At 38.4% G+C, this 27,190-nt stretch overlaps 1 protein-coding gene across 11 annotated transcripts in view; it reads right to left on the bottom strand.

The window, feature by feature from the left end:
- Positions 1-27,190, bottom strand: part of ELAVL4 (ELAV like RNA binding protein 4) — a 157,228-nt gene that overhangs the window by 77,574 nt on the left and 52,464 nt on the right. For 4 of the 11 annotated variants that reach the window (XM_030823884.1, XM_003259003.3, XM_003258999.2 and 1 more), the window contains exon 1: positions 18,195-18,473. The exons of 2 other annotated variants lie outside the window; for them this stretch is intronic. Coding sequence is in view for 4 of the 9 variants with exons in the window: in XM_003259003.3 (XP_003259051.1) it covers positions 18,195-18,203 (9 nt within the window). In the remaining 5 variants the exon portion in view is untranslated. Of the gene's footprint in view, positions 1-17,428; positions 17,887-18,194; positions 18,474-21,452; positions 21,475-27,190 lie in introns of those variants that run through there. 5 more of the 11 variants (XM_030823885.1, XM_030823882.1, XM_030823886.1 and 2 more) reach the window with 4 other exon arrangements.

The following is a 27,190-nucleotide window of genomic DNA, read 5'->3' as shown; positions in this document are numbered from 1 at the left end:
CCTTTCATGTCTTTGCGTATGTGTCCACTGAAATGCTTTCGCCATCGCCATCTAAATTACCCTGCCATTTTGCAAGACTCCCTGGAGTCCACCTCCCTGACCTACATAGCTTCAGACAACTCCTCTCTCTCCTCTGTCCTGGTACTCACCACCCTATATTGAGTCGCTTTTTACCTGCCTGTCTCCCCACTGACAGGGAATGCCTTGAAAATAGGGCCTGAATTTTGGTTGACTTCTTACTCCCAGCATGCAGTACCTGGGGAATTCAGCCAATGCCCACTGAATGGATCAGCAATCAGAGGCAGGTGCAGGGTGCTAGGAGAGTTTAGACGCAGAGCACACGGGGACATAGGAGGAGACATCCTTATCTCCAACCCATCAGGCTTCTTTCTCAGCATGCTGAGATAATCATAAGAGGAACGGGTGACTCTTTATTTTAAAATGCTTTTTTAAAAGCGTTCTCTTACTCTTCCTGCTCTGTTTATTTCAGATGAGTGCAGCCATCAAGATTAAAACAAATGTGAACTAGTGATCAAGGGGGTCAAATAAATTCTGGGTGAATCACAATACTAACATATCACTAACCACAAGAGGAAAAAAATATTTAGAGTTTCATTCAGTGCCCTGTACAAAAAGTGCACTGACAAATATTTGGAAAATCATTCTTTTATTCTTAAATGTGTTTCATGGGGGAGTTTTGTTTTGTTTTTAAGGTAATTTCAAGTCTACACATTGCTAATGAAAACAAAGGAGGTTTGGGATGAGAATAAACTGTGCTTTTTTCTCTCTCGTCAATCTTAATTTTAATCAGGTAAATTGATTTTAATCAGTGAAATTTAAAAGTTTAATTTTAATCTTTAATTTTAAATAACAGTATACACAATGGAGAGAGGAGATACAATACATAAAGGTTTATGTCTACATTCTAAAACTAGTGCTTTCCAGTTGCTCTCACCAGAGCATCAATAAGGTTTATGTATAATTCCAGTTAGCACAGGAGTCCTTCCTTGAAATTTTTGACCTATGAAAATAATCAAATCATCCATCCCCTTCACCCCCCACTAAAAAGTAAATATTCTAACTTATTACTAGAAAGAATTGGACTCAAGATTTAAGACTCCAGAGCCCTTTTAACCAACTTGTAACAAGTGCTTTTCTTCACAGAGCCCCAGGCCTCTAAGAGCCTGTGACACCAAGAGGATGGGTCTCTGTTTTTGACAGAAACCAGTCTCAATCATACTGATTTACAGCAAATCTAATCTTATTTTCTTCACAGTCCTTTCTGAGATGACATATCTTTGGTTTTGAGATTTATCTGCTCACTTTTTTGAAAGTTATAGAATGGGAAGTAGCTCTCATTTTTCAGTCTAAATCTTCTCTCCCTGTGAGCCCCAAAATAAATTACCAATACCTAAAATGCACACCCTAGGGGGACTGAACTTATTTTAAAGATCTTCCTTTATTAGATGCCTACTATGTGCCGGGCCCTGAATCAGGTTCTTTAAACATGTTAATTAGTTCATCTTCTAAACAAGCTTTGGAGGAAGGTATTATTAGCCCAATTTTACAGATAAGGAAACTGAGGCTCAGACAAGCTAATGACTTTACCTAGACCCCACTACAAGTAAGTGAAGGAAAAAAACACCCCATTTTGAAGACTCCTAAGATGCCCTTAACCAGCAGAATACTCATGGAAAGGTAGAATCCTATGATAATGCCAAGACTAACTCACCTTCCGGGTTCAGGCTCCTGCAAGGAGCTATCAGGAGATCTTAACAGCCTTACTTGAGAAGACATTCTGGTTGACCCTGTGTCCTTAGCTGAATGATTGGCCAAATCCTCCTCCTGACCCTCCTGGAACATTCATCCCATTTCACAGTCTAATATAGGGAAACAGAATAGGACCTCTCTTCAAAGTCTGGGACCCCTGGCCTCTTTATGAGTTCTCTGTGTTAAGTTTTCTTGAGGCTCAGACACCTCAGTCCGACTGTCCAATCATTCCACAGATGACCACCTTACACCAAATGCAGGTCAGGCAAGCCTGTCTCCAAGAGTTAGTAGTTGGACATATGAAGCTCAGCCCTTCAGAGTAGGGCATTGACTGTTCCAGCTCATCAAGTAGAAGCAAGGCACTGGCTGAACTATTGTGGCCTCACTGTGTGCCACAAACAAGGACTCATTAGTGTAACTCTCTAATCTAGCATCTCTTATTTTTTAAACAGCATTTCACTATGTGAAATTATAAAACACCACATAATATATAATATCTACTTTTATTATTATTATTTTTTAATAAAGATACAGAGTCTGTGCCACCTAGGCTGGAGTGCAGTGGTGTGATCACAGCTTACTGCAGCCTCAAACTCCCGGGCTCAAGTGACCCTCCCACCTCAGCCTCCTGGGTAGCTGGGACTACAGGCACACACTACTATGCCATGATCTACTTACTACTTATTTACTCTATTCTCTGTCTTCTTCCTCTAAAATGAAAGCTCCATAAAGGCAAGGACTTGTCTTAGTCACTGCTATCACCATTACCTAGAACAGTGTCTGGCAGGCACTCAACAAAAATTTGAAGAATGGGACACAAATTAATATTGTATGATAACAATAATGATGATGATCATTATCACTTTATATGCCAAGCAACTGTTTTAAATCCTTAATATTCATTGGTCCATCACATCCTCACAACAACGCTAGTTTACAGATGAAAACTTTGAGGCATAGGGAGTGGAAATGATTTGCCCAAGGTCACAACTGATAAAGCCAGGATTTGAATCCAGGCAGTCTTGATCAAAAGTCTCTATTTCCTTGGGAAGTTGAAGCTGCAGTGAGCTGTGATTGCACCACTGCACTCCAGTCTGGGTGACAGAGTGAGACCCTATCTCAAAAAAAAAAATCCCTATTAATAACCACTAGGCTAAATGTTTCTCATTAATTCCTACCTTTTAAGGGATGAGTAATATAAAATAGGAGACAGAACATGGGCTTTGGAATGAAACAAACCAGGTTTTAAATTCCCAGTCTGATATTTTCCTAGCCATGTAACCTTGTACAAGTTACTTAAACTACGTTGTCCTCTTTCTTCAAAATGGGAATAAAAATATCTGTTTCTTAGAATCGCTGTGAGATTTAATGAGATAACCTAAGTAAAGTTCTTTCTGCAAAGCCTGACACACACATTACATAAAGGGTCACTATTATTGTGATGTGTCATTGTTAACTGCGTGGTACAGACAGCAAGTGACATAAAGGAATCTAGAGGAAAGAAGAATTACTGAGGAATTACAGGTGAGTCATGGTGATCAGGGAAAAAGTTTCATGTAAATAGATATACTCAAGATCTTCAGCTCAAAGTTACAGAACTGGGGTTGGTGAGCAATAGCTGTGTCAAAACCAGTCTTCATAACAAGGGGGATTTGGGTCCAATATCCCACTCATAAGCTAGGGGGCACCTGATGAGAACACATTATGAAACACCTAATTAATATCTGACTACATCAGTTAACAATTAACTACTGAGCACCTACTTGGTGCCAAGCATAAAGATAAACTCAGTGCTGATTGTTGAGGCAGTGGTGAAACCTAGAAAAATAAACATTTGATTATGGAGTGTGGAAGACCAATGATGGAATGATGCTGGCAGTGTTAACACAGATGGCTACAACCCAGAGTGAGTTAAGGCAAGCCTTTCTGGGTGACACAGGCCTCCTATTTGTCTCACGAAGCCAGGTGAAGAAAGCAGAAAGATGTTGGAGACCGAGGGATCTGTGTGAGCATCGGTAGGGAACACCGTGGTGCAGTTTTACAGTGGAGCATGAACAGAAGGCAAAGAGACCCAAGATGGGAGGCTGGAAAGGAGAGAAGGAGTCTGGCCACAGAGGAGCTCCTGGGTTTTGTGAAGCTACCTAGACTTGGTCCTGAGCCACAGATGAATTAAGTAGCCATCTCTGAAATCTCATCTTAATTGTGTGCTTATAGCAAATACACTGTTTCTCCATGAAATACAAACAAAACAGAACTGGGAGAGTGAAAAAATACATTATTTTTTAGGCTTACTGCCGAATTTTCTTTAGGGCCCTATTTTCTTCCTGAGTAGATCACAGGTATTTTTAGCACTAGTGTAGTATATCACCACTTCATGACACTGTTCCCCTTTTATGCTCTAAAGTTGTTTTAAATTCAACCCTGTTTAGCAAATGTTACCCTCCCTTTCTCAGCACTATACCCTGAGCCACTTGGTAAATATTTGCTGAATTGGGCTGGATTCATCTAGCAACTACTGTATGAGGTAACATTGTGTCAACAGGCAAGGATGAAACTTAGGGGTAGGCGGAGATAAACAGATGAATATCTGAGCTCACTCACCCTCAATAAACTTGAAATTCTGATGATGCAATTGAGACATGTATATGACAATATATACATACCCCAAGGAGGACTGTAGAGTGCTGCATCCTATCAGTAGTGACCTGTGCAGGTGGTGGGAGTCTGAATCCCACTTCTCACAGCACATTCACCAGATATTCAGCTCTTTGAGGGCAGGGGCCATGTCTCCTTTACTACTAAATATTTACAGACTACCAAATAGTAAGTCTCAGTAAGTTTTTATCAAATGGGTCTGTTTAATCCTAACAATCCCGAGTGGTATTAATCCTTTTAAAAATGTGGAAACTGAGGCTTAGAGAGGTAATATAACTTGCTTGAATTTATAAAGCTAGTAAATGGCATTGTAAAAATAACAATAACAATGATAGTAACAATTTTCCATTCTAAGGAAGCCCACCTTCCATTTATCATTCTCCAAATGTCTCTGCCATGGGATTTGCTTTTCACACTAAGATGGAAAATGTTCTCTCTGGCTGAATGAAACTTGAAGTTTACAATTTGAGTTCTTGAGCTCTTGTTGGCTTTTCTGTGCTGCCAGTTTTAGGAGCTCCAAAAGGCACTGAATGGATTTGGGACAGATGGATCTGCCTACATTGCAGGTAAGAATACCCGTGCCACTAGGCATATACAGCTAAACATATAAAAATGTACAGTGTTTCTTTAGTACAAAGGTTGCCTAATCCCTAGAGGAGAATTAATCCAACTAATCCAATTAATCCAACTTCAATTCAATGGAATAAATCTTTAGTGAATGCCTACTATGTGCCAGGCACTTAACACTTCTGAAGTAAAATATACAGTACTCTATGTCCCTGTCCTATCTCCCGTTGTGATAAAATAAATCCTTATTCACCTTCTCACATAGTAAAACACAAAGGGCAGCTAGTAAACCCTCAAGGACAGAGACTGACTTATCTTTGTAGAGGAGTACAGAGCTAATACATTGTAGGCACTTTAATACATTTTCATGGAACTGAATAAATTTTTGAAATTTTATTCTGGAATCAGACAAATCTGGGTTCAAATCAAATCCTGGCCCAACCAATTACTGGCAGTGTAACCTTAATTTACTCCTCAAAACCTCAGTTAGCTTGTCCATAAAATAGAGAAATCAACATTTACCTTTCAAGTTTGTTCTAAGGATTAAAAGGGATGGTGTTTGTAAGGCACAGTGCCTGACTCATATCAAGAGCTCAAGAAATGAAAGCTAATCTTATGATTTCTAGTCTCACCTCTAGGTCACCTTCACTACTGATTATTGTCACTTTTATTATTACATTGCAGGTTTTGCTACATAGCACAACCAAGGCATAAGGTTTCCTAGTTAATAAATACTTTGGTTAATAGAGAGCCCCAACATATAACACGCAGACATCAGTAGTTATCAAAGATATAGGATATGATGCTTCATATTAAATCTAAAACAACTAGAAGTCATCCTTTCTTGAATAATTCGGAAGATACCAGAAATCTTGCATTGCATAGTTCTAAAAAAGCTGACTGTTATTTTTCCTTTGGATAGTACAGCACTCACTATTATCTAGACCAGTATTTCTCAAACTTTTCTGACCATGACCCAACAAAGTAAAACAAAAAAGTAAGGAACATATTGAACACCATACTGAACACCACAGCTTCATATCACAACTCAGAACATAGGTAACTGAAACAAAGATTCATGAAATAATACTTACCCTTAATAAGTACCACCCAATGATACTTTCTTTTCTATTTCATTCAATTCTATAATTCCATTGTTTTAATTTTTAATGCCAGTTAAGACCCAATAAACTATCCACAGGTAAAACTAGAATCTAGTAACTTACTAATATTGTTATCCTGTCCAATACAGTGTATCAAGGATACAACTCAACGGATCCTCCCATTAAGCCATGAAGTTGTATTCATTCTGTTTTACAGATTAAGAGATTGAAGGTCAGAAAGGTTAGGTTAGTTGGGCTAAATAGGCTCCCAGAAGTTGATGACAGATCCAAGATCCACAAGTCTAACTCTGTAGTTCAGGCTCTTTAAAAATCAAAAATAAAAACAAAACCCCCAACAAAAGCCATATTATGACAACCTAATTCAATAAACATTTTTTTGAGTACTTACTATGTACTAGACATTGAAATAAGAGAGGATTTGACATGATCTATGCCCTCCAGGGCTAACAGATGACCAGTCAAGACAAGCATGCCTTGGTACATGTACTTGCAAGTTTGAAGTGGGTACATTTTTATACTGGAGAAAATAAGCATATTCCCCACTCACCACCATCTTCTCTCTGGCCACACATTATCCCACAAAATGAGCACTGGGTACCTGTTGGTGAGAGAATGCAGTGTACTCCTCTAATGACACATTTCTTTACAATCTGAAGTAAAGTTGATGTTTTTCCTCCTACTGCTTTCTGCCACTGTAACCCTAAAAGCAGTCCTTAATGTGACTTCACCAATGAGCATCATCATCATAACATCACATTATGACCAGAAGAGTGCTCTAATGCCAATTCCCCTAACCAATATCTAATTTAGAAGTATCTTTAGGGTGACTTCAACTTCTGAGAAATAATGGCTTAATAAAGACAGGTCTTGACCCTGAAAAAGAATTAAGAAAGGACAGTCCTCTGACCTAAGACATACCATAGCTACCACTTCAAAGTAAAAGCCAAGTCAAAACAACTGAACCTTCCTAAATCATAGCTTTTATCTATCTCTTTGTAGCTTTATCTTTACACAACGTATGCTGCATTCACACCAGATTACTTACAGTTTCTTAAGTAGGCCTTGTAAGTTCCCATCTCTATGTCTTTATTCATATGATTCTCTCCATGTGGAATTCCCCTTTCTTCTAATTTTTCCATCTATCCAATTTCCCTGGCTCTACTCAAATGGCATTTCCTCCATGAAGCTTGTCTCCTTCCCCCAACAAGAACTAATGTCTCCCTCTTCTGTATATTGTACCTCCTCTGCTGAGACACTGTCCACATCATTCTGCTTGTCATTGTCCTTGCTTACTATATTTTAAATACTATGATGTTCCAGGATGCATCTAGAATATGGTTTACATGCAACAGACATTATATATATATATATATTTGTTGATTCTCCAATGAAAAATTTGATATAGAAAAGAAATTACCTTATTTTTCCCCCAAGAAAAGTAAACTTTGGCTGAGCTGGACATATTCCCAAACGCTCTGGAGCAAAGACTTCTGATATTACTAAACATGCAAGCTTAGTCAAGTGGCTAAGCTTTATTTTCTATAAAAAAGAGTTAAGAGTACCTGCCCTAATTACATTAAAGAGATCAAACTGACACCATAGGGCAAAAATTATACAAGGCTGAGTGAATATGAAAGATGATCTCTATGGTCACAGATCTGTTACGAGCAGAATTATGCTGAGAACAGCTGAAGTTCTAGAAGGCGAACTTGTTCTTCTGTTCTTGGGAAATGGACATGGGATAGTTCAGGAAGAATACTGTTAAAATTATACCAACTGCAAGCCCATGTCTCCAAAATTCAATGACTGGAGACCTGTTTAAGAGTTCTTACTAAAGCAGTTCTAAGCTCCAAGTCTTTTTTCTTCTCATGAAAAACTTCAGCCAGAAATCTAAAAAAAAGAAGGAACTGAGATTCAAGTATTGACCTAAATATGGATGAATTTTTAACTTTTAAATAAACAAACACCTACCTAGCAAGAAGGTCCTAAGAATATCCAACCTTCTCACTTTGCCTGCTCAAATCACTAAATCATTTCTTTTTTGTCCTTCATTAATAGGCATGAGATTTTCCAAGGCTAAAATATGGAGAAACATCTTCTATACCATCCCTTCTCCAAAATCAAGTCCCTCCCGCTTTTTACAGATATATTTCTGCCCATACAAACACAGTCTAAAAACTAACCAAATTCTTCCAGCGAGCTTGCACATCACATACAATATGTATAGACACACACCTGCAAAATCCTCCAAAGATTCTTGGTGAAGATTAAAATAGATTCATATGGAAAGAGAAAAGTTTTATTGTCTGCCTGTTTCATAGCAAAGGATCTTTTTCTTTCTTTCTTTCTTTCTTTCTTTCTTTCTTTCTTTCTTTCTTTCTTTCTTCTTTCTTTTTTTTTTAGCATAAGACCTGCAAAAATGGCATTTGGGATATCAGATCAACTAATAACCCCTTTTCCTAGTTTTAAGGATTAAATTGAAGAAAAACTTTGACTTCCCTTTACACCCTTCCTGTAAGCATATGAAGTAGAATTCAAAATCAGTGTTTCAAGATTGTGTTTTCAATTTGGATCTTGAATCCCTTCAGGACAATTTGTATTATTTCCTCATAACGGGAACAGGTCACAGCAACAGGTCCCCATTTAGAACAATTTGTGAATTTATTTATGGTGCCTATTTATTTATTTCCCCTTTCAGACCCTTGGGAAAAAGGTACAAAATTAGGTTTAACCTAACACCAGTCCTGATGCCACCCATTACCCCTTCCCAAGTGTGTGTAATCAACAACTACGCCAAGGCTTTTGTGGTTGTTTTCCTCTTTTCTCTCTCTCTCTTTTTTTTTTTTTCTTCAAATGGGAGGGTAATGAATTGAGGGTCAGCATTCTGCTCACATCCTGCACATCTCTTCAGTCAATCTGATCACTTCTAGAGGTGTTCACACTGCCAAAGCCATCCATCATCCTGCCTTGCCAAGCAGAAGGAAAACTGACGGCAAGTTACAAAAATCTCATTAAGCCACTTTTTGCCTCAACCTCTTCACCATTCCGTGAGAAACAGAACTTCAAAGTTCAGCCTATTGGGAAAACAAGGGGAAAGGAGGAAAAAAGCTGATATAGTGAAGAGGAAAAAAATAGATCTGAAGTAAGTTGGTTTTTGGGAAAAAGTCAAATAATTTGCAAGTTACAATATACAGACAGCAAAGACGGGACCATATCAATTAAGCTCAGCCTATTTTTATTTTCTTTCTGGCTGACTTCTAACTTTCCTAACAGGCTCTTTCATGAAATTAAAAAAACAGCACTGGTTAAAATGAATTTTATCTTCATCATTTTTCTCTTTTGACAACTAAATCCCAAGTGAATTCTAATTCCAAAGGAGATCATGGATATAGCCTGTAAAATCCTAGGAGGATACAGAAAACTTAATAAAGCCATACAATTCCGAGAAAGAACTGAGGGCTTGTCTATATAGAAAAAAACAACAACACTGTGTGCCACCCTTCTTGCATGCTGGGGACAGTATGGAGACTGTGAGGGTAGCATGCAATGTCACTGCCCAGGACATCTGGCATGGGCAGATGGGCCTCTTCCTGGGGAAGGGCTTTTGCCAAGGGACAGAAAGACTGACAGACTGGAAGAGACTTAACACCCTCAAAGTACCTTCAATTTTCAAGTCCTATGTATAACTGGTGCCTTCAAATACTGTTTCTCATCTGATTCTTGCAGAAACCCTGTGAGTTAGATATTCTCATCACCATTTAAAGATGAGGAATTGTGGCTCATGTTGAAGTAACTCATCTGTGATTGCCCAGTTAGTAACTGGAAGAGTTAGGATTCCAACTTAAGTTCAACTAACTCTGAAGTCCTTTGCACTTGCCAGTTTCTTAAGACAAAGAACAATCTTTTTAGAGGCTTGTCTGTACAGGCACACCATGATGTTCCTCGGAGGCCAGAGGCAGACTCACGGTTCTCTGGTCTCTCAGATAGCCTTGCCAACAAAAGCATGGTAATAGTAGTATCTAGTAGAAACAAATCTAATTTTTCTACATGTGTACAGGTCAATATAATACGTTTTTAGCCCCATCTGAACACAGGCCCTCTGGGTCCTAATCACAATAACCAGGTTGCTTTTAAGATTAACTTTTCCACTACAGAGGTGATTAAAATGTAATCAAGCTAGAAAGTTATCCTCCCCCAAAGTCACCTAAAACAGAGAAACTCCAAAATAAAACCAATTTACATATTTTAGCCCAAATTAAAAAGTAAAAGCTAAGGATTCCCTTTTAATATCCTGAATAGTAAGTACACATTTATGTAAAGCTTCCTTTGGGAAATGGTTACTGTGAGGACAACTTTCCCAATATTATTCACAAATATCACTTTTGTTTTGGTGTTACAGTAAGAATCTGGACTTGTGGGAATTGTACTATCTGTACCCAGTGCGTCAACAGAGATAATTAATGTTGAAGACATGTATAATACCAAGAATTTTGGATGCGCGGTTGGCTGCATTACAAAAAGTAACATAAGAAAAGATAAGTCAAATCTGGTCAAAATCACAAATTTCAGGGACTTGGTCGTTTACTCCCTTTTAAGTGAGCATTTTCCTAATGGAAGTTTCATTAGTAAAGATGGCAAGTTCTCAGCCTTTCTGCTACAGACTTTTAAGTAGCACTTAGAACTAAAGTTTATCATTAGAGCAGTATTTACTACTGCTGCATCTTCAAAGGGGGCACTTGAAAACAAAAAGTTCAACTCAGCCTGTTATTTTTCATGTACAAATTAGAAAGCAAACCTTTAAAGGGTTTAGACTGGCAGCTTAGGAAAACACAGAGTACTTGAGAAGCCATCATTGGCACATCCCATGGCACACCGGGGCTCACAGCTGTCTACAACACACGCCACACACACAAGCACCCCACAGCATTTAGATGCATATGACAAAGTAACTATGATTTCTGCTCCACTAGCAAACTTCCAATTTGGCATGCCAAAAGGGTCACTATCTGTTCAGAAGCTCCTGGGAGGTAACAGAGGAAAAGGAATTCAAAAAGCCACTTATGTCAGAAGCAAGGAGGCAAGACATTCGTGTTTCTGTAAAATTAACCAGTTCCAACCAAGCTTCATGGGACGCTGACTGAAAGACAAGTTCCTTTCAACAGTCCAAACTTCAATATTTCTTCCTGAGGCTGAAGATGTGGACACATGAAACCTTATAGACTAAAATGTCCAAAAGATCTCTTATTTCCATCTTTTGGAGTCATACCTAGATGCTTATAAATACAGAAGGAAAGACATATATGTACTTGAATGTTCCAGAAGACCTTTTCTCATTATTTGACACAAACCTCATTGTGCAATGTGCCACCTTAAAAATCCCTCACCCTAACTTTATCTCCAATGACAGAGACTTATCCTCTAATTAATTATGTCTTTTGACCACTGTCAAAAGAAAAAGAAATGGTGACCTTGGATTCCATGTTCCAAAGAAATACACATAGTAAGTCCTCAACAAATACATCTTCACCCAACAAGGAATGACAGCCAGTCTCTACTATGAACACTGTTGGCAAAACAACTTCAAGGGCTAAAGGATAACTCATAGAAGCAGGAGAAGATTCAATGCCACGAAGTGCAGACAGAGGAAACCTCCATGCTGTGTTTTTTTCAGAATTAACCATCTTTGCTGGGTCATTTCTCTGCTTCCCCATAGCCTGAAAAAAGAACTAAACTTTCTTTAGAAAAAATATTTATGAACCGTATTTTATAGTTTAAAATGAGTAATTCAAAAATTAAGCTAAAGGTTACATGTTATTTTTCAAATGAAGAGTCCAAGGGAAGTTATTTTCAGGAGAGACCTATGACATATATTTTTTTTCATTAAAAAATCACATATGCTAGTTTTGCATTTTACTTTTGGGGTTAAAAATAAGACTTTCCAAAAACAACAAAAAACAAAAACGCAAGCACAAAAATTACACTGACCTTATTTCCTCAACACTTCTACTGCTTTCTCAACCAAAATGTATTTAAGGATTCCTTTAGGGCTCTCAGCATTTCTTGATCCTTGTAGAAGGGGATCTTCATTGAGGGGAGAAATACCTTTGGTATTAGATACAACAAGGATCTGAATATGAGCTCCCCTAAAGCAAAACTGGTTGGTCCTAAAATGGTCTGAGCAAAGACAGTCTCAGGGGTGGGGTGGAGAGAAAGAGATAGCTGGAGCTGGAGTGAGAGACAGAGAGAGAGAGAGAGACAGAGAGAGAGAGAGAGAGAGAAAGTCACCAGCCTATTAAGAGCCCTGACACTGCGTAAGTTATTTCTTAATTAATGTACAAGGGAAAGCATAAATATTACCATTAAGCAGAGTGGATGTGAACATCCAAAGCAAGCTAGCTGGCTGATTGCTGTCTTATTTTTTTGTTCTTTTTTAACAATTCCATTTCCAAACTGCTCAATTCCTAACACTGATGCTCCAAAGCTACTGTGAATACACTGCCTGAATACTTAATGAAGTAAACAACAAACAAAATGGCTTATCTTTGGTGCCCCCAGCTAGCATCCCAAACTGGATATAATTAAAGGTGTGAACAAGCAAGCAAGGAAGTAATGGACCTGCAAAGTCAAGGTTCTGAGAAATTATCGGGCATCCTGCACTGCACCAGTTCAAATTTATCACTCATTATCTCCTATACCGGAAAGATGCAGACCCACATGTTGGTACTCTTCTACACTCTTGTCCTCCAGCCTTTTTTGCCTTTTCACTGCTAAATAGCTAATTTAAGACAATTACTGCTTGTGACTCCCACCCACCCACAGATCACTTTTTCTTTTTTTTTTTTTACCCTTAGAAAACCAGTGACCTATAAAAGCCCTTTACCCCTAAAATATGTGGAGATTTCAAAAATATAAGGATGTTCCTAATACACACACACTTGCACACCAACTTACAAAGCAAAGCACAGATGTTAACACTTCCATCTTACCTCCTCCTTATTTTTATCAATGGTAAAGACTAGGTTCAAATGCCCTCAAAGAAAAACATCCTGCCTACCCACCCCATACACACACACATATCCACATACACACATTTTAATTCATACCCAGGCCCTTGATTGAAGGGATGGCTTTTAGCTCACACACATTGTTATGGATTTGCACACTTATAATTTCTTAAGTGGCAGCTAAAGAAAGGTGTTTGGTTACTAACAGACTGCAGGGTCTGAATATATCTTTTTTAATGAATATTTGAAATTTCATATTTTTCTAATAAGAGAACTCTTGGAGTCATGAAGAGAAACCAGTTCTTATGGGAAGCAGCCCAGTTTGGTTTTCTTTCCATTTATAGATGCACATATACTTGCAAGTAAGTGTGTATACATGTTTAGTAATACCAAATAAGGAAAGCCTAAGACAGGTGCAGGAATCCGCAACACACTTATACTGATACACACAGAGTCTCTCTGCCTCTCTTTCTCGCACACACACACTTTCCACATATACATTAAATGGATGGGGGAATGGATAGTGGTAAATGAAAGGTTGATTTCACTTTCAAAAGGAGAATTGACCAAATCTGTACAACATGGCCCGTCGACTGGACAATAGTAAGATAAAAGCTTGAAAATGTTCATGTCCCTTCCTAGCCCCAAAATTCCCAATGACATTGGGAAAAAAATACTGCATTGCAGCATTTGCCAGCGCATACTCGTGTGTTTAGCATCCGCTGGCCAGCTCACCAACAAATGTACATATTAAATGTCTAGGCATATAAATTAACTGCCTGGTGGCCACAGATCACTGGAGCTAATGAAGAAATTTGTCAAGGCCAAAGTACTTTTGTCTATGTATGATGACCTCTGTGAAGACAACCATTTCTTACTTGAGGTACATACAGACAATTTGTTTCTTTTTTTAAAAAAATTAAAATAAGGTATTAAGATGCTCAGGGCTAAATGAAGCAGCATATCTCGTCATGGAAGAAATAGTATTTGGCCTACATATAGGAAAAGAACCCATCTATAATAAGGAAATAAGTGTAAAGGGAAGAAATCAAACCAAAGAAAAGGACTTACTCTGAGGAAATCCTATTGTTGTTCATAGTAACTCTAACTTGAGAAAAACACCTCAATTCATCCACAAGTCCTTTTAGAGATATTGAACACACACACACAAAGCACCATTCATGCAATAATTTCTAGATATGAAATTTCAAATAGCCTATCCCTAATAGAAATCCTAAGTTTAAAATATCTGAAGTCTAAAGTGTCCCAAACCCAATTTCAAGACTAAGTTTAGAACTAAAAGGCAAATGCGCAGTTCATTGTCTTTCTCTCTCTTTTTAAATACTCTATTGTTATTATCTCACAACAATCTGGCCTTCCTCTCATAACAACACCCTCATTTTCAAAGGACCAAGGAAGGGGTATTGGGAGAGAAAAAGTTTTAAGGTTTTGTGCAAACCAAAAAACAGAAGCAAGGCCATCTGTATCTGGCCAGGAGAATGACTTGAATGAATGGCAGGTAGAAATGAATGGGACTGAGATCACAAATTAATGGTTAAGTTGTTTGTTAGCTTTTAAAAAAATGAGATATTAAATTGTCTTGTAAATCAACGATTCTCAAAGTAATTTTTCAGCTACTTCCCCATCTATGTTAATTTTACCCTTTCAAAAATTTAAATATTAAATGATTTAGCTGTTATGTTACTATGAGATATATGGTCATTCTGATCATTAAAACTACGACTTAGTCAGATGTTTTTTGCAGAAATATTTCCAATTGGATTTTCGTTTCTTAATAAATGCACATTCAGCCTTGTGCTTCCATAAAGGCACACCTCCACATGAAGGTAGTAGGCATTAATATTTTTAAGACAAAGGATCGAGAAAGGTCAGCATCAGAACCACGTGTCTTTTTTGCAACCCAAGCCAAGCTGACACTTCTTACATAAATTATTTTCCCCTAACTAAAAATTGCCAGAAAATTCTCAGAAAATAAAAAAGGAAACTATATTAGAGACTTAAAAAATTCTATTTTTTTAAAGGTGACACACAGGCTTATGCACTCAACATATGGCCGCAAGGTTCAAGTGTATGACAAAAAACATAAGTTTATTTATTTTTACCTCAAGAGTAAAAACAAAATTTTTAAATCCCCTAATAAGAAGAGAAAACAAAAAGATGCATCTGCAAGGAAAAAAGAATTGGGGGGGGGGGATTTGCAATGAAGAGAGTAAAAATTAAGCGTACTTTCAATAAAGCCAATTATATTTCCTAATCTTTTAATGTATTTCAGCATTTTTAAATCTCTCATTTTTGGGCTTACAATTAGCTCTCTGATCATGTATCTATTTTGTCCTTTAGTAAAAAACCCTAACGGATCACCATTTCAGTTGTTTTTACGCTATCTCCTGTTCACCCAAGTACTACACCTTTCAATCCTTATGGTACCCACCATCATGAGAAAAAGAGACAATTAGTAAAACGCATTTAGAGAAAAAAAGAGAGATGCTTGTCACCCAGTGCACACATGGGTCCCAGACATTCAAAGACACTAATATAAAAATCAGCTTTTCTCTCAGTTTGTGCCAAGACCAGAACCAGGACCAAATGCCAAATGGAAGGCAGTGGTTATGACTGTGGGCATGGGGAAAGAAGGAAAGCAAAAAGCTCTTAATTTATTATTTTGTAAAGTAATTTCTACTGAGGAAAAAAAATGAGAGGTACAATGAATTCCCCTGAAACTATAGTATCAACATCCGATTTAGTAAAAATACCAATATCACCTAACCCCAAATCATTGCTTAGGGTAGATCTATTCTACCTATATTTTTCCTATGAATATTTGCTGGACATTTCTAAGAAATCATTTGCAGAACCTATCAGCTGTGGGAGTTCACTATTATGCTTCCGTCAACTTCATTCAATATAATTTACATTTTTTTCAAATGGTCTCACAGAATTCCTTGAGATTTTTCGCATGTACAATTTCATAGCAGGGAAAAGGGGGAAAAAGGAAAAAAAAAAAAAGCAAGATTCCCTACCCTCCCTTCCCCCTCTCCTCCTCTCTGGGTTTTTTAAACAACAACTACAACAACAACAACAACAAAAACCACACACACACACACACACACACACAAACAGGGGAGACAGAATAGATGCTTAAAAATAGATTTCTAAAAATCACTGTAAACCAGAGTTAGAAATGTAATTAACACCTATTAATAACGAATAATTAAAGTTGGGCTGGCCACAAAGAACAGCAAAGATAATCGAGGTCCTGTCCCCCTCCCCTTTTTTTTACACTGTTTGCAGTGTGTTCTCATGATAGCCACCTGCTCCCTACTCGGCTTCTCCTCTGTTCGTTTCCCCGGCAACCTTTCATTGGGTTTTCCTCCCAGCTATCGCTTTCAGTTGGGCTGCTCGGTCTAATCTTATTTGTTTTACACCCATCAAAACAAGCAGCCAGACAAAGGCAATCCTCTAAGAATGAGAAAAAGACCACAGCTTTGTTATAACATCTATGCAGAGCAAAAAGTCCTCCCCAGGCTTTTCTAGGGAAAAATAAGTAAGATGGTTATGAATTTACAGCCTGCCCCCATACCCAGCTCTGAAACCCCGTGAAACCTATTGCTGGTGAAAATTCAAAGTCAAAGTGGGCACTCGTGGCATCTAATCATGCCATTTCGTGCCATATCTTCAGGGTCAACATCAGGCGACAGAAGCGGCACTCAAGGAGTTTCCCTGCTTCTTTTTTCAGAAAAAGATGATGCTAAAAATAGATTTACTACTTCGGCAGAAAGGTTTTCCAGTTCCCCTTCCACATCCGAAAGTCCTGTTTCACAATTGCATCTGCTGGTACTGAATCTCACCTCCTCCACCCCTCATTCCCATCCTTCCCCATCACTCCTAGCATGAGACTGAAAAAGAAATGTGCCTTTAACTTTAGCAGTCGTGTAATTCCGTTGAAGGCTCACAGAGGCTGTGGACACGCCAGCCAACAGTGACGGTGACATTGATTGTCAAAAAAGACACCAACCTTCCTTGGCTAAAATGTGTGTTTGCTGGAAGAGGCAGTGTGTGTGCCTTGTGTGCATGCAGTGCCATTACACTTGGAGATGGATTCTGGTTTTCAGAAAAGAGAAATACTAATAAACACACACATACATACACACACAAACGATCAGCACAGTGATTTACGACGCACAGTCCAGCATCCTTACACATACACACATACAAGCACACACACATACACACACACACACACACACAGGGCTGGGACCTCCAGGCTGCCTTCCTCTTTTCACTTACCATCTTCAAGCCATTCCACTCCATCTGTGATCAGAAGAAGATGGACCCTCACACAGTGTGTCAAAAGCGGAAAGGAACGTTATGTAAAAGCTGACATTCCTTCTTACAGAGCTGCTGCCCAGAGAAGGAAGCAACAACTCAACACGCCAGGCACTGCTACACATACAAGCCGCCTCCTCTTTTTTATGAGGTCATGACAGGAAACTCTTTGAAATACAAGATGCAGCATTTACTGAAGCCCAAATAAATCACTCTCTTTGCCGTTTTGACTGCGCAGTCCCCCGAAACACAACTGCCCATCTCAGTGTTCAGTATCCAGGAGCTGCCTCTCGAGGTTTAAATTTCCAGCACGGACATTGAGAGATTCCTAACCCTGCTGCATCCACCCCCAGCCCCACAAAACCCAGGCACGTAGACAAACCCCCTCTCCCTTACAAAAAAGAAAACCCTTCTTTTGCCATTATGTCTCAAGTAATATAACCTCTTTCAATAAACCGGCAATTATTTCAGCCCTCCCCCTCCACCCCTTGCCTTTATGTTGAAGGGAAAACTGACAACGACTTGTTAAAAATGACAATCTTATATCCCCATTGCTTTTCAATAAAAGGACCTACCCGCACTCTCTACACAAAAGAGATAGTAAATGTAGGAACCGAACAGCAGCACAGAACTAAACTCTTGTGCAGACATAAGACTGGTCAAGGTGTAGATGCTTTTCTTCCCTCCAGCAACACAAACAACAGATTATAAATCTAGTCATACCTACCATAACCATTCTTATTGGCAAATATTGGGTCTCGCAGAGCTTCGACTCTTCTGTTAAAATTTGCAAAGATTTCAGAATATATATTTAAAATGACTACTATTGTTATATATAATTAAAGATCCACAAAACACAGTGTGGATGATTGTAAAGCAAATCAATTATTTTTGGGGGGGTGGGCGGGGGAGAGAAAGAAAAAAAAGAAAAGGAGCAGTGAGCTGAAACCCCCGATTCTAGGATGTAGATAAGAACAACTGAACAGAGCCTTGCTGAAATTGGCTCGAAGCTTCCCCTTTTTACATCCATTTATGGGACCATCTGTCAGCCGAAGCCTGGATCTGATTGGCTGGGGAAACGAAGGGAGGCGTTGCAACATCAGGTGCTATTTAAATTAGCTACTGCCAGATTGACGATGTTAATGATTTGGTGACCTCTACAACAACAGAGACCAGATTTCTGAACTGCTTCTTGTGTCTGGTAATTAAGGCCCGGCTGAAGCAACAACAGCCATACTTGTATTTTTACCTTTTCCCTCCTCCCAGCTCAAAAGTACTGTAACAACTGCAGGTCACTGGAGGCTTGCAAACCTTAACTAACAGTGGGAGGGTCCTTCTTTTCTCGTCCTGAGGGCCAAACCATCCCACTCCTCTGATGGAGGGCTTTTCCACTGTAGAATATTTTCAACCACCTTATCTTTCTAGACAGTTGCTTTCTAGCGAAATGCATATTTAATGATCTGCCTGTAGGCTTAAAGATACAACAAAAGCACTTTAATGTGCTAATTCATCTACAATTTAACTTTATTATTTCCAGATATTGCTGATTTTTAGTAAGTAATGCTCCTTCTCCAGCTAACATGGCCAACATTTCAAAAGCAAGCAAGTTGGGGATTAAGCTTGCTCCGTGAACTAGGTTCATACAAGTTTGTCTCAGAAAACTATTTCCTAATAAACAAAAAGAAAAAAAATGGTGGGGGTAAGGAAGGGGCAGCTGTCAGCCTCTACCTTTCTGTCTTCTGTCTGAGCTTTTCAAAACTGAGGATGATGAATGATTTATTTAAATGAATTTATTTTTCAAGTTGGATAGAAGCATGATCTGAATTTTTAAAAATCCACTAAAACACATTCTCCTACCGCTTTAGAGAAAGGCAAAACATGCTTTTGACAACAGCCTCATTTCAAAACCTGTGCAGAATGCTCATTTTGCTTAACTAAATAAGTGATTTTGCTTCTCTCCTTCAAAGGGATGTCTTTTTTTCTTTGGCCTCTTAAGAAATTTGCAAAGAGACATTTAGCCAGTGTGTGGTAAGGTATACAGTTTGTCTGCCTATTTACACATTTAATAACCTCTACACTACCAAGCCTTCAGTAGTGTATTTTTTGTTCTGGTTTGGGTTTTTTAAGTGGCTTACCTGAGAAGTTCATGCTTCACACCTATGCAAAAGACTAATGTGTTACTATTTATTTAACTCATAATTTAATCAATTTGTTCTTCAATAAATACACAGTGGTAACACATATTACCAAAGACAAAATTCAACGTAATCTTTAATCTTTGACTAGAGTTGGCAGTGAGACGGAACTAGGCAGAGTAGAAATACAGATCAAAAAATATGCTATATTTCTGGGTTTCAAAGTCCAAGAATAAATGGGTTTGTGAAAAATTATTAGAAAAGAAAATAACCTTACATTTTTCAAGATCAAAACTATTCTGTCCAAGATGCTGTTTCATGAACACACACATATAAACATACGTATATATTCACACTTCAGAAAATACAGATACATCATAAAACAATATGTGTTGGGTACACTGCATAATCCATTAGACTTGAGTATGAATATGTTCAGCTATCATAAATGAAAATACATGAAATAGAAAAGTAAAAATGTTAAAACTATAATTCCTTAAGGTGGAACAATACTCAATTAAGTAAACTTTTAAAGTAATTCATTTAGCAAATGTATAAAATGTCCTGTGAGTCATAATAGTACTACAGTAGCTGTTGAACTGTGTACTGAGGGTGAATTCACAGGTTAAAGTGTTCTAAATGGTTCAGCATATATACACAGAGTAGGTATGTGTGCCCCAAATCAACAACATAAACTCTGAGTGCAATTTCACCAATATTAAAATATTGTGAAAAGTAAACATTAAGACAATGCTGACAAACACAAATAAAAACAGGTCACTTGGAACAAAATATTTACTTAGATTTCTCTGGAGGTTATCAAAGATAAAAATTTTAAAAACACTTTTCTCCCATCCTTACTAACCTCAGTACACTTAATGAACCACAAATCAACATTAGGTATATTAAAAGGTATTCTGGCCACTTTTCCAAAATAGTAGCTGTATATACAGTATAAATAACTAGCTGGTTTTGCTAGGCTAAAAATTCATGCATTTCGTATATTGATCACTTTTCCACAAACCTCCACTCTAAAGTCTTTCAACAGAATCCTCAAACAAATGCACAAATGTCCTCAGAGGCCTTTTCTCTAAAGACAAAGGCAGAATCCTATTGTTGGGAAAAGTCAACCTTATTATCGCATTTCCAATAGTACCATTCATCTTTCAGAGTGAGGGGCTGACCGCTACATCAGTGATGTGACATTTGTAAAGCAACAGATTCTCAATATATTATCTCAAGAATCAGGCAGGCGAGTCTCCTAGTCATGCATGATTTTTTTTTTTTCTGCCACAATCCACCACCACAGAAAGAAACTTGTCTCACTCAAGCAGCTAAGGCAACCTAAAAATGATATCCCAGCACTGTGGGGCTGCCAGCGCCGCTGTATTCCTCTTACCATAAATGAGCAGTTTCTTGACTCATTAATAACAATTTCCCTTAAAAGAAGTAATCTCATATCAGTCAGCCCCTTGCCACCATGCACACATCCCAAAGGTTGCAGATATCTCAGCATCAGTCGCCGGCAGCCAGCTTTCCCACACAGAGTCCAGATGGACTGTACCAGAAGCCAATTCAGCGTTAATAACTACCTACTCCGCGCAGTGGAGAAGCCTTACGTGGCACAATGGGCTAGGAAACAGCAGCCGGCTGAAACTGCAAATAAAAAAAGACAACCAAATTCTCCAAAAGCTCCAAAAGCACCAAAAGGAAGGAACAGAAATGGAAGCGTGAATTGTATTTCCTTGACTTCCATGAGGCGGAAAAAAAAGAATCCTTCATAAATATAGAGAAAAAAAAGAAGAGGGGGGAAAACAGATGCTGCCCAGAAAAAAGTGACAAAATATTACCTCATTATTTAACAAAGCAGCATTAAGCGTCCTGCTGATTTCAAACATCTTGCCACAGATTTTGTTTTAAGAGAAACAGATAGAATCCTTTGCAAAGCACTCCGTCTGCAAAGGGTTCTTCAATTTTCTTGCGCACCACCGAACAGTCAATATATTATTTCCCTAGAGTTCGTACATTAAAACCTCTAGTCAGTGAGCTGAATTTTCCCCTTATCTCACACACAGTAGACTCCTGTTATATGTACTGCTCTCTTTGCAAGAGCAGCCTGCCCCAAACATGGCTGGTGTTTAAACTACTCTTTAAAGTAACAGTTCACTATATAACCACCAGGTGGGTAGAGTGCACAGATTCAAATGAACCATCTTAAAAGATTTCTTTTTTTTTTTCCCTTGGAATAGCTTTTGGGTGTAAAATGTGACATGAGAAACACTAGCATCCTAACAGGCAAGATTGTCTCTCACTGTATCTTGTCAAAATAAATAAATAAACTCCCTTCTCTTGACTTAAAGCAAGGAAACGAAACAAAACAAAACAAAACACTGCCACCAATTCTAATAAGAACTGTGAAGAATGAAACACAAGCAAGCTTTGTTTCATTCAGCGAAGGATGAACAAGGAAAATACAATCAACACAGAGAAATGGGGAAGGCCAAAAACCTCATGGAAATATTCCTCTTTAGCAAAAACAGAAAAATATTCACATACAGTGATGAAAACTCAAAAGTGTGCATGTGGATGAAGCACATACAAGATGGAGGCAAGAGTTTAAGGGTGCAACTTTTCTTCTGAGTAGAAATTAGGTTTATTTAATATGGGTCTTTCCTGATAAGAAACAACTGAAAGCTTAAAAGTAAAGACACTGAAAAAAAACAAATACAAAATCTTAAGCCTCTCTTTTGAAAATACAATTATATGAATAGTGATAAACAACCACAAGAGCAAGCCAATCACATATCTCTACCCATTGCTGTTCTTTTTCCCAAAGATCTGCCTCGAAGTGGAACATTTCTGTCGTATACTATTTTGGATGTATAGCTAACTTGGTATCTCCTTTGTACCACTCTATTCCAATTAATCTGCTCCTCTGCCAAGAATAAATAGAATGTCCCAAGTTGAAAGCTCCAAGTGATTTGGGGTATGTTAAAAGGATATAGAACCACCTGAACAAAAATAAATTACATCACTTATATTGTTATATGGCCTGATTTTAAGGAGGATCTTATTATTTATAAAGCATGCAACACCATTCTATGTTCCACATGTGTCTAAAACAGAAACCAACACACACAGATACCTGGGATTTTCTTTTCTTGGCTGGACAAAATTAGAGGTCTGGAACCTCCACATTTTCTTGCAAACACAGGTGTTGACACTAATATTTTCCCAGCCCATCCAGGCCGTATTTAGCCATACACAGTAGTGACTATGTCCTTCATCTTTAAGTCAAGACGGCATCACTTAATACCATTGAACCTCCTTGAATATATTAAGTTTCAAGTGACAATTTTTAACTGGGGAGTGAGAAGGAGGAGTTGCTCTCATCAAATTCTGGTTGTATGAAATAAGCTAATTTGTACACTCACCATATGTCTTAAACACTAATTAAAAAATGTCACTTTCTTCAAACATTAAAATGTAATCAGCCTAGTAAATAAAATATTCTCAAGTTTTCTTGCCTTGGTGCTAATTTAAAGAGTGTTTATCTCAAGGTAACCTCTCTATTTTGATTACCAAGGAAGACTTTTAATTTGAAAAGGGAAAAAGGGGATAATGGGGACTGGGGGGAGTGAGAAGAGAAAACCACTACTGTATGAAGCTGCACAAAGGAAAATAAGATGAAGCGGGTTTTTAAGGACCCATAGTCTTGTTACCCTAAGGCAAATCCAGCCAATCAATACCACCCATTGACGGTCTACCATCTGCCAGGCTATCCAGCGATGTGGCTAAACAGACCTGTTCCATATGACTGTAGCCGGCTCATTTTCAGTCGATTAGGGCAGTTCCAGAGCATTCACGTGCAACAGCACAAAACTCCAAGTCAGACTGAGCCTCTCTCTTCACACCAGTCCCTCCGAACACAGCTGCAGACCTTTTCCTCCTGTTCCGGCTGTCTGGATTACCTCTTCTTGCCCCTCAATTGAATTAGCAAAATGGGGTGGGAAGGTAGAGTGAACAGACACTCACATATCCACACACACACATATAGATAATTGCTAGCTCTTCTTCACTGTCATGCAGAAATCAGGAATTCCATGTGCTCTGCCCTAATGTGATTATAGCACACCATTTAAATAGCGTCATCAGTGACTATGACCTGACATTTTCCTGTGGTTCAATTTCGTTTTATCCTTTACCTCTTCCCTTGAAAAATAAACCTAGGCTGCTGGCATTTCTTTCTTTAGGAAAAATACAATCAGTCCGCCCAGAAAATGGTATACTATATGTAAAAGCTTTTGAGAAAATTTAAAGCTTAATTTTCCTTTGTTGAATTGTGGTGTTGGTTTCTGTCTTTTTTTTTCTTTATCATATAGAAACATTAAATCAATTTTTATAGGAAAACGCAAACACACTACAGGGGCAAGAAAGATGCACCAGATTGATGTGAAGGAGTCTATCAGAAATTCACTGTCGAATGTTCTCTGTGAGATATATGACCTGATAGTCAATAATGCCTTTCTCCTTCCTAAGTAGTTTTGTCTACTACAGATTGTGGGAAAGCTAGAAGAATGCTACTGTGGGGGGAAATGTGACAAATGGATGTCTAACCTGTCTAAATCGCCAAGAGTTCACCTGTGCAGGTAAATGGACCTAAGAGTAGATTCATATTCATCTTCCCGCTTTCTCTTCATATTCCTAAGCCTTATGCAAGAGCAGCAGCTGAAAGTAAAAGGTTCCTTTCCAGAGTCAGTGTATGCTTACTTTTTCAAATGTGCCTTTGACCATACTCTTAAAGCACTAGGATGTCTTTCTGGGAAAGAAAGTTTGAAGTACGGGAAAACTACCTTACTTACAAAATTCTGGAAAAAAAGGTAAATACACATTCATCCAAGCATCTGATTTAGGTGGAATGGCTGTCTGGACTTTTCCCTGATATATTCTTCATCATAACCCCCCCAAAAACTCAGCAGGGTCAATGTGAAAACACATAGAGATTTCTGAAGATCCCTGCATTAAGGGATTTGGGGCCTTTTCGTATCAGTTCAGATGAGCTTTACTAAAAATAAAAAACCAAAACAAAGAAACAAACAAAAAACCCTGCTATATATATAAATTTTTATAAATCTAAGTGCACGAGCAGGTAAAGTATGGAGTAGCTATTCATACCATTAAAGGATATAGTGTTTGGTCAGTTTAATAAATTTTTGAAAATGACTTGATATGGAATTTAAAAAAATTCTGGACTCATTTATAATTCTGTAACTAATAATAAAGGAAGAGATGTAAAAGGCAAAGAAGGTACATCCATGGAAAAAGAAGGGAGGAGGAGGAGGAGAAAGAAGGAAGAAAAGGTCAAAGGGAGAGGAGGGGAGGGGAGAAAGGGAGGAGAAGAAGAAATAACGAAATTAACAGGAATTTTTTGACTTGCCAGTTAGGGCAGAGTTTTTATTTTATTTTATTTTATTTATTTATTTTTTTTGAGATGGAATCTCGCTTTGTTGCCCAGGCTAGAGTGCAGTGGCGCCATCTCGGCTCACTGCAAGCTCCGCCTCCCAGGTTCACGCGGCTCTCCTGCCTCAGCCTCCTGAGTAGCTGGGACTACAGGTGCCCGCCACCACACCCGGCTAATTTTTTGTATTTTTAGTAGAGATGGGGTTTCACCGTGTTAGCCAGGATGGTCTCGATTTCCTGACCTCGTGATCTGCCCGCCTCAGCCTCCCAAAGTGCTGGGATTACAGGCGTGAGCCACCGCACCCGGACGAAATTAACAGGAATTCTAAAGCACAAATGAAAACACTATGTTTCACCAGGAGTCTACTGTATACCAAACACTGTATTAGGCACTGGACATACACAATTTTACTCAATCCCACAGTAGTGACAATTATAGTATCTAAGCATACTTCTAGGAAGGTGTTTTCCTTATCTAAAAGTAAGATATCTCTTCCTTTATGTCACAAAAGAATATGCTTAGTAAATATTTGTGTTTTTTAATTAAGAATTTTTTTTTTTGGCAGAGATAGGGGTCTCGGTATTTTGCCCAGCCTTGTCTTGAACTCCTGGCCTCAAGAGATCCTCCTGCCTCAGCCTCTCAAAGTGCTAATATTATAGGCATAAGCCTCTGTGCCCAGCCTTAGTAAATATTTGTTGAATCAGTGAGAAAGATGGGCACAGACTAGAAGAGAAAGGAAAGGGAAGGTGAAAGTCATGCTCAATTTTTTCTCAACTAAAAAATAGCAAGATTAAAAAATTTAAAAAATATTCTTTAAAAATATTTTCTTAAAAAGATTTCTTTGTGACATGCTTTTAGCTAGGTATGTCCTCAAGATATCTCATTTAATCTATTATTATGATCAGGCTGTAAATTTGGAGTGGGAGAAATACAAAAGATTTTTTTTTTTTTTTTTTTTTTGAGACGGAGTCTCGCTCTGTCGCCCAGGCTGGAGTGCAGTGGCGCGATCTCGGCTCACTGCAAGCTCTGTCTCCCAGGTTCACGCCATTCTCCTGCCTCAGCCTCTCCGAGTAGCTGGGACTACAGGCGCCCGCCAACCGTGCCTGGCTAATTTTTTATATTTTTAGTAGAGACGGGGTTTCACTGTGGTCTCGATCTCCTGACCTCGTGATCCGCCCGCCTCGGCCTCCCAAAGTGCTGGGATTACAGGCGTGAGCCACCGCGCCCGGCCAGTACAAAAGATTAAAGCTGGAAAGCAAAGCATTTTAGAAAGCAGGATGAGTATCTAAGTCCCCAACCTTACCCGTTTTTCCTCTTTTTTCCTGAAAAAACCCCTTACATACAGTAGTTGCTCAACAAGCAGTAGTTGAATTAAGTTATATGTCCTTATTTCCAAGTAGTGCTGAGTTATGGGGAATGAATGAAGATCAATAGTTCCACTGGTTAACACTTCAAGTACTGTCCCAAGGCCCATTTTGTTTGATTCAACCAGGGGTCGCTGAACATCTCCTTAGGGAAAAATGATATGTTAGGCTCCATAAGCCTCAATTTCCTCATCTGTAAAATGGGCACAATAATACTTCACTTATGGTTTGTTGCCAGAAAAAAAAAAAACAAGACATACATAGGCTTGGTGGAGGCATCACTCTAAATGGCAGCAATTATTACTAATATGTAGAATGGGGAGGAAATGCATACATTAGTATTAGTTTCAGGATAATTCAATCTTGTTGAGGAAGATATGATATAAAGACTCTCAAAACAACTAGAGAATAACAAGAAAATCATAACTAACAAAGGCTGAATGGTCTGTTCCAGTTCTAATTAAAAAGTGCCTGCTGCAGATCAACATTTACTTAATCTTGTGGGCAAAGTTCAGCGCTAAATTATTGGTGTGAACAATAAAAAGAAATAGAAGTCATAGTCCCCACCTTCAAGGAGCTTAAAATCTGGTTGGGAAGGAGCTTTCCTTTTTACACATGAATCCTAATAGCCTAAGGAAGGATGTAAAAAGAATACCAAAATTAAGTGTTAGAGATAGTTGATAATGAGGATGAGATCTGGAGCGATGGGGAAGGCTTCATGGGAGAAGCCTGAACTGAGGCGAGGTCCAAAGAATGATAAGAA

The sequence above is a fragment of the Nomascus leucogenys genome, chromosome 12, assembly GCF_006542625.1.
Source record: "Nomascus leucogenys isolate Asia chromosome 12, Asia_NLE_v1, whole genome shotgun sequence".
Taxonomy (NCBI): Eukaryota; Metazoa; Chordata; class Mammalia; order Primates; family Hylobatidae; genus Nomascus; species Nomascus leucogenys.
This window is presented reverse-complemented; position numbering and strand designations above follow the sequence as displayed.